Raw genomic sequence first — 9,179 nt, 5'->3', positions numbered from 1 at the left:
TGTCAGTGCCTCAAATTTAAGGGATATTTATATCATAATGTATTGCTACATTTTGTAGTATTTTAGTTTGTTTAAAAGGAAGCATGTCACCAGAGGTGGTCACTGATAAACAGCTGGTCAAGGTATGGTGCTCTCTAAGATTCCTGAATCAGCATCACTTTATTCTCTGATCTTATTTGAAAAGCTGACAAGGACCCTAAAAGATTGTGAAATGACAAAGGACACTCAGAATGATTATTTCTGAGTAAGACTTCAGGCTAATCTTCTCTGTCATCTCAGTCCCAGGGCAGCTTCCTGCAAACCAGAGTTTTTGACACACTCAGGATGTGGGTTGCAACACTGTGTCTTGCACAGAAATAGACCACAGAGTCCTCAGATGTCAGGCTGCTGAGCTCCATGTAGGCTGTGCTGGAGGATTTGTCCACAGACAGTGTGGACTTGACCTGGAGCTTCTGATTATGCCTAGTACTACCACTTCCAGGATCAATGACTCCAATCCAATCCAGGCCCTGTCCAGGCCTCTGCTTCACCCAGTGCATAAAGTAGCTAGTGAAGGTGTAGCCCGAAGCCTTGCAGGACAACTTCACTGAGGCCCCAGGTTTCCTCAGCTCAGGACCAGACTGCTGCAGCTGGACCTGGCAGTGGACACCTGTGGAGAGAAAGGCAGAGTGGATGTCATTGTCACCTCAGCCCCTGTTCCTTCTTCAGGTTTGAAACTGGAAAGCCCTTTACCTGTAATTACTGACAGGAGGAAGATGATGATCCAGCTCCATCCCATGGTGAGGATCTATGTGCTCAGTGACTGTGGAGAGGACACAGATCATATGTTGGTGTTTGGTGTGGACACCTCTGTATTTACCACTATAGACTCACATTATTTGCATATTCATGAGGCAGGGTACTTCTTATACAAGGACCTAGTCTACATGGAGAAAGAGGCAGAGTAAACCAGGTTCAGGAAAATGGAAGCTGAGATCCAAAACTCATTATGTCTTAGGAAGTATCCTTCCCCAAGACCTGTGCAGACCCTGTTTGTATAACTTCAAGGCCTGGTCTCTCAATTTAAAAATAGAATTCCAACCTGAGACATTTGGTCTACTTTGGGCCAAAATTGATTTTCAGGTGGTGATTGTGATGAGGATAATAGTGTCTGGAAATTCTAAAACTCCTAAATTAGGAGCATTTGTAATCTTCTTTCATATACAACCGGTTAATATTTGCTTTTCCTGCAAGTTGCAGGTGTGTAACTCTTGGATTTGTTTTTAAATCCTATCTTGTCTATTTGTTAACATTCTATATAGAGATAAAAAGGTTATGGAGTTGAGTGGTAGGGAGGTGAGGAGGTAGGAAAGATTAGGTTGGAGCTGCACAGGAAAACCATGGCTAGAATATACTGAATAAATAATGTTTTTCACAAAATCAAAAATAAATAAGTAAATTTTAATAAATTAAATGAAAAAATAAAAATCTGTGCACTGTTGAACAAAGAATTTTTACTTTGTTTGAACATGGAGACTTCACCTATCAACTGCAGCAGGTGATGTTCAGCTAACAGGCTTTAGGAAGGAAAGGAGTCCACAGAGGCTATGGAGTCCCCTCAAAGCCTCATCTCATTTCCTCCTATTGATTATTGGTTCAAGTGTGCCTCCTGCTGGCCGTGAACTCCTCTGCAGGTTGGGATGGCTTATTTTATATAGTAGGTTTTCTTTGTCTGTCTGTTTGTTTGTTTGTTTTATTTTTTAAAAAGGAAACTGAAGCGTTTATCTAATTATTCTCTACCAATAAAAAATCGTAAGTCAGATGTCTGTGTAACAACCTGAACAATCAGAGAAGCAGGGGAGCAACCAAGAGTAACTTCCTACCACTTCTGTTCCTTGTTCCAAAAGGGCTGAGATCCTCTCTCAGCCTCACCTTATTACTTCCTGTCTCATATCTGTCCACAGTTCTCCAAATTTTATGGTTAATTTTGGTCAGTTACTGGCTACCCCCACCTTCTGACTCAAAGCAGGCTTTATTTTCACAATTTAATCAATATCACACCACAGAAAATAAATTTCTTTATTATATTGGAAAAAAGCCATCAATAGGCATTACAATAATAGAAAAAAACAGCTTGATTTGACATCCTCCCTTCTTTCTGTAGTATTGAAAACTAAAACTATTTCCTTGTACATGCTAAGTAAGCACTCTACAACTGAGCTGTATCTGTACCTCATGCCTTCACTTTAAACCAAATATAGGTTAGGTAGAGTATCATATACCTGTAACCCCAGCAGGTAGAGACAGGAGGAAAGGAATTCAAAGTCTACCTCTTTGACCCAGTGACTTAAAAGACTACATTAATTTACCTACTTTCTCTCTATAAGTATGTATACCTAGGAAGATACTGGCTGCCAAGCCTGACTCCCTGAGTACTAGTCCCAGAACCCACAAGATAGAAGGAGAAAAAGGTTGTTCTTTGACTTCTATCTATGAATCATTACATGTGTGTGTATGAGCACATAAACAAAGACAAATAAATAAACATCTCTATTAAAATTTGAAAAAAAAATAGTAGTGTCTGGGTTGTACTTCAATTTGTAGAATGGTGCCTAGCATTCATGAAGCCCTGCTTTAAATCTCTAGCACCACATAAAGTGGATGAACCCTAGCATTGGGGAAGTAGAGGCAGGAACATCAGAAGTTAAAGGTCATCCTTGGGTATACAGTGAGGCTTCATCAGTGTGAGTCTTCCTCACACGTCTCTGCTTCCGTCTTCATTCCATGGGAACCTCTGTCCCCAGTTCATGGCCTGCCCTCATACCCATGTCACACACTCTCATTTTAACAATGTAAACAAAAATGGAATTTCTTATTCAGCAACAGTCTGTCAATCAAAGGAAATACTTATGATTTCTTTCACTCTGACCATACATCGTTCTATGAACCAATCGTGTTCCAGGGAAATTAGATATTATTGGCCAGTCCTGGTCATAGTTGTGCTGATCTAGAAAGAAAGATAGGATTTATGACTATCAAACTAGAGATTCAATATCTAAGAGCCAAATATAAAAATCACACATCACACGATAAAATAATCTTTGGCTTCTTTATAACCACACATTGCCTTCTTCTGTTGCTGTGATGTTTGTTTCTTATATTTTATTAAGAGATTTTCTTTTCATTTTACATATCAACCACAGATTTCCTTGTCCTTCCTCCTCCTGCCCCGAGCCTTGCCCTCCAACACACCCCTCACTCCCACCTCCTCCAAGGCAAAGCCTCCCATGGACAGTCCGCAGAGCCTGGTATATTCAGTTGAGGTAGGTCCAAACCCCTCCTCCCTGTACCAAGACTATGCAAAGTGTCTCACCATAGGCACTAAGTTCCTAAAAGGTGGCTCACTCACTAGTGACAGCTTCCAATCACACTGCCTGAGGGGTCCCTGTGGCTGTGATTTTTAAGCCTGCGTCTACCCAATAATTATCCCATTCACTACTGAAAACAGACTCATCTTCTCCCTAGAGGCAGCCATACAGAAACTATGATCACCAATTCCAACCCAGGGATCTCTGGAAGTGGTTTTTCATGGTCTGTGATCTTTATAGTGAAGTTTAACTGTATATCTTGAACAGTAATGTATGCCTGAAACTTCAGTGCTCACATAACTCAACTGTAGGCAAAACACTTGGTTTTCTGGAGATACTGAACATGTGTCAGAGATTCATTTTACTTGTGCTTCTATGGTCATTAGTGTTTCTCATAGTGAAGAGTCTTCCATGGTGTCAGATGGATCCAGCTCCAGCACTACCTGTTGTTACTACTGAGTCACTAAGGATTACAGCATGCAAATCACTGTGCCTAGAAAAAAATAAGCATATTGCTTTTGCCTGGAGCCATCATGTTTTGCAGGGAATAATGGAGTTGATCTGGCCTTGCTGCTTTGAAAGTCACATGTCAGAAGTTTTTAGTTAGAATCCTTGGCTTCTGGGGCACTATGAGCCTTTCAGAGAAACTGAGGCATTCCCTCATTAGCGAAGCTTTCCAGTCACCTCTGTTTCTCTATTTTCCCCAGAAGACTACAAAGCATATAGAAGATGGAAAGGGCAACTGGTCTTAGACATCAATCTTTCATATCCTGCAAACTGGCAAAATTCATTGCATCTGGAATACACCATTGCATTGATCCTGGAAACAATCATATTCTGATTCTGATAAGAGTATAGCAAGTCCAAGAAGAAGACGAACAGCAGGGTAAAAGAACAGAACAGAGAGATAACACAGTAGGAATGGCAGAAAGACAAAAATAAAATGAAGAACTAAGATCTGGCCCCAGAGAAATCTCCTGTGTGTGCAAGCAGTTTCCAGACCACTTCAGTGTCAGAACTGCTGAGGGCTGGTCCCTTGGCAATTGGCCCCACCAGATTTCAAATTAATTGCTGGCTGCTCCAGCAACTAGCCAGCTCTAGGTGTTCCCTCAAAATCTGCATCCCAGAAAGCTTTAAAGGGGCTCACATGTGGTGCTCCAAATGCTGTCTGCAAGTACCTACCCTAGAAGGTGCTCTAGAACCTGGTCTGCAAGGGAAACATTCTGTCTGCTCTTCCAGACTGGGCCAGCACTCCAGTTCCTTGGGCCCCACTCACCAATGACATTCCAGTGACAGCATAAAATAGCCAGCCATGGATTAGATTACATGTCATCCCTAAAACTTATTTACTATCAACAAAAAGGAGTGAGTGTTAGATATCAACCCAGGAAAAATGGCAGATGTTTCTATTTAACATATCAAAGCAGACACCAGCTGCCAGGTTCTCCCTGCATCTCTCAGTCTCTAGCTGTTACAGGGCCATCCTTGCAGGCAAACTCTACTCTACCCTAAATATCTCTAGTCAAGGAGTTGGGCTTCCCTTCCCCAGCTGCCCTTCCCTATATAATCCAACTATTTTAATTACCTGCTCCTTCTCTTCTCTCCTTTGGGTTCCCTGGCTGCTGCACCCTGTTCCCCTCTCTCCACCCTCCTTTCCATCCTCTCTCCTGACACTGATCAGTGTAATCTTCATTCTGGACTCTCCAGATGCCCTGCCTCTGGCTATGCTCTCCATATGTATATAATAAACTTTCTCCTCCACCTTACCTTGGACCAGTCACGTTTCTTTAACACACACACACACACACACACACACACACACACACACACACACACACACATTTTCATTCAGAAACAACCTTCCCCAGTCACCCCTCCTTCCACAGAGTTACACCCTAGACACCAGCTGAGTTTACAATCAGTAGCTCCTGTCTGTATTTAGAACAAAAGCGAGGAGTTATGAACAAAATGTAATGAAAGATATGATGGTGAAAGATACAGATTTTGTAACAGAATGAACTGTAAATACAAACAGATCAGATCTGTGCCTCATGTGCACAGTTATCAGGGGAATCACAAAGACCTGAGATCTTTTGGGCTGTGTGGCCTCACCTCCCTCATGGCTCCCCCAATGTGAAACGCTGTCCTAATCAGAACAACACTGAGGCTTTGCCCTGAAAGTCCTGAGGGAGAAAAATCACGAATGCTGCTGACGTTCTAAGAATTTCACTCTGGTGACCTGAGCACAGTCATTTCTGCAATCAGAGGTGATTTTCCACACATAGTTCATGTTAGACTGTGTGGTGTATATATTTAAAGCTTCAGAAACGCAGAACAGTTTTCACAAACCATAAATGTAGAGAACATTCTGAGAAATGAGTAGATGGAGCAACAGCTGTGACCACATAAACAGCAATCAACTGTTCCTGCTCCTGATCTAAACTGCTCCTCCTCTCCGTGTGCGCTCTGCGCCCCCTGCTGGTTCTGAGCACCGCTGCAGGGAGGTTTGTGTCAGGGTTCTCACTGAAGATCTCTCACTGTGTCTGCAGTACAGTAATAAATGGCGGTGTCTTCAGCTCTTAAGTTGTTCATTTGCAGGTAGAGGCTGCTTTTGGAATCATCTCTTGAAATGGTGAATCTGCCTTTCACAGACTCCACATAGTGTGCTGCATAATTATAACTTTTTGGTTCAATTTCTGCAACCCACTCCAGCCCCTTTCCTGGAGCCTGGCGGACCCAGCTCATCCAGTAGTTACTGAATGTGAATCCAGAGGCTGCACAGGAGAGTTTCAGGGACTTTCCAGGCTGCATAAGGCCTCCCCCAGACTCCACCAGCTGCACTTCACACTGGACACCTGCAAACAGAGAATCCTCTCAGTAAACTGCAACAAATGTCCACTGTCCCTCACACTCATGTCCATTCACACACTTAGTATATCTCCATATCTATAAATCACCTTTTAAAAGAACAACAAGAAAAACCCAGCTCAGTCTCAACTCCATGCTCAATGTTCTGTGTTCTGTGATGATCACAGAATGGGAGGCAGACCTGTGGGTTCAGATCTGTGTGCCTCTGTCAGAACTGTAGGGTCAGGGCTGGTTTTCATGAGCAGAGGGGAACATTATTTGCATGTCTTCCTGCTATAACATGAGCTCAGGAATGGGTGCCTTGAAGGAGACAATGAATAGTGCAGATGTCTGAGATGAAATAAGGACCTAAGTGACAATTATAGTGTCAAAGTGTCACTTATTGACCTGGGGACATAACTCAGCTCGTCAAGAAAATTTTCACATGCTGTAGCCCTGTGTTAGTTCCCAAAAAAGAGGTAGGGCAGGAAGACTATATGTTTGAGTTATGCTTGGGCAATATGAATCTGTGTCTCAAAAAAGAAAAGAGAAGGAATGAAGAAAGGAAACATTATTTAGTATGAGTTTATAGTTATAAATAGAAATATAACTTTGCTACTTACTCTACGATACTTTGTACATATAAACACACCTAATAATGTCTTAGCAGAAGTTATTAAAAAATACTTAGGAAAATATGCCAAACTGAAATATGATAATTTTAGTGGGCATTGTATAAGGTTTAGTGAATAACGAATGCATGTATTTACTGAATTAACCAAATGTGTCTGAGGCAATAGAGCAACATTGTAACATACCATGCATAAAGCTCAAAGTTTGATCCTAAAACAGAAAAGGTCTTCATTACATGAATACAAATACAATTTGAGATTACACTTTGATTAAAATTAAAACACATTCAAGACCTATGTTTCACCCTCAGCTCCCCCACGACTGACATCCCCCACCGACCAATGTAGACCTGCTCTCTCCAAAGGCCCTCCCAATTCTCCTGTGACCTCCTTAAGGCAGCAGTGGGCTGATTTATTACTACACCATATTCTTCTACCCTGCAGATCCTCAAGTAATTATTTTTGCTTCAACATCAGTTATGTCTTTTTCCTCACAGAAAAGATTCACCTGGCACTTAGAGACCTGCTTTCCCTGCACCACCAGGTAGTCCAGCTCCTTCCTGTCCCACAGCCTACTCTCTTTCTGTGACCTACCTCCCCTTTCAATCATGATGTCATCGATCTTTCCAACATCTTAGGTGGGCTTCTTCATTGTCTTCTCTGAACTTCTAAGTAAACATTGCTCTTACTCAACAAGTTTCTGATGCCTCCAAGGTTTTTCCTCTAGAATAATACCAGACTGCATGGCTTTTCTGTAATTATTCATCCCCATGCCTCCAACAGTTTTTGAAACTTCTCATGCTTGAAAATGACTTCTCTTCCAACTCACTGCCCTGTGCCTCCTGAACCTATATGCCTCATGAATACATGCTCAGGAGATCTTTCTCAAAGTACAACAATCAGACATGAAGAGATCACAAAAAGACAAGGCAGAAAAGGACAGTCAAGTGGTGTTATGTTCCTTTATGGTGACTGTTCTTGTAATCCAGTTAATACAGGACACCAGTTCCTCAAAAGAAAATATTATCTCAGCCCTCTCATGACTCAACCTTCTCCTGAACACTGAACACACCTACAATGAAATAATAAAGATCATTTGAACAAAAAGAGCAACTCATAAACTTCTCTTTTGTTGTTGTTTTATTTGTTTGTTTTTTGAGACAGGGTTTCTCTGTGTAGTTTTGTTGCCTCTCCTGGTTCTTGCTCTGTAGACCAGGCTGGCCTCTAACTCACAAAGATCTGCCAGGCTCTGACTCCCAAGTGCTGAAATTAAAGTTGTGAGCCACCACCTCCTGGCAAGAAACTCAAAAATTTCAAATGATAAGTCTCAAATCAAAAGCTGTAATTATAACTGAAATTCAGGACAACATCAGAAATTAATATGAATATGTATTCTCTTATAATAATTATATATAGGAAAACTATTTGTAAAAATTAAAGTAAAAATAAAAATATTCACAATAAAAATAGTTAGAGAAACTTATGATCACTAATCCAACCCCACAAAGAATAATGAATGTGATATTTAGCCAGAAGAGACTAAACATATTCATGGTTGCATGAAATGAATAAATAATTACTGAATAGTTAATCTAGAGTTCTAAGAAAATACCCAAAACAACAACATGACAGGAGTTATTACACTTCTTCCAATAATAACTCAGTGTTGATGGTCTCAATATCACAACAAAATGATTCAGACTATCAGATTGGATTAGAAAAAGGACCATATTTGTTTCTGCCTTGATAAACAATCCTCACCATCATAGCACACAACACCTTAGGTTAAAGGTTGGAAAAAGCTACTCCAAGCAAATGGAACTAAGAAACAAACAGTCATAGCTACTATAATATGTGATACAGTTCATGTCAATATAAAATTAGTTAGAAGATTTAAAAAAAGATTGCTTGATACTCGTTAATCAGAGTCAAACAAAAGAATATTACAATTATGTATTTATACAGATAGATCATATGTATGTATATATATACATATATATATATATATACACACAAATATATATGCAGCAAAACTTGCCGAAAGTTAATAAAAATTAATAACAGCACAGATGAAACCCAACATAATGACTTTGGGTAAATTCAATACACTATTTTCTTTTTTTTAATTAAGAAAAATTTTTTATTCATTTTATGCACCAATCAAAGATCCCCCTCTTCTTTACCCCTGCCCCCGCTCCCTCCAGCCTCCCCCTCCAACCCACCCCCCCAATCCCACCCATAAGAAGGCAAGGCCTCCCATGGGGAGGCACATTGAGTAGAGGCAAGTCCAAGCCCTTCCCCCTGCCTCAAGGCTGCAGGAGGTGTCCCATCATAGGTAGTGGGCTCCAGAAAG

General features: G+C 40.9%; 2 gene segments (V, D, J or C); both read right to left on the bottom strand.

The window, feature by feature from the left end:
- Positions 1-275: 275 nt before the first annotated feature.
- Positions 276-819, bottom strand: LOC114688585. The segment is given in 2 exon segments: positions 276-649; positions 733-819. Coding segments are annotated over 2 exon segments (420 nt in total).
- A 5,020-nt stretch (positions 820-5,839) lies between these two features.
- Positions 5,840-6,413, bottom strand: LOC114688589. The segment is given in 2 exon segments: positions 5,840-6,202; positions 6,305-6,413. Coding segments are annotated over 2 exon segments (381 nt in total).
- Between the last annotated feature and the right edge of the window lie 2,766 nt (positions 6,414-9,179).

This window comes from Peromyscus leucopus, unplaced genomic scaffold (genome assembly GCF_004664715.2).
Source record: "Peromyscus leucopus breed LL Stock unplaced genomic scaffold, UCI_PerLeu_2.1 scaffold_1401, whole genome shotgun sequence".
NCBI classification, from domain to species: Eukaryota; Metazoa; Chordata; class Mammalia; order Rodentia; family Cricetidae; genus Peromyscus; species Peromyscus leucopus.
Note: the sequence above shows the minus strand (reverse complement) of the source record. Positions and strands in the feature narration are given on the sequence as shown.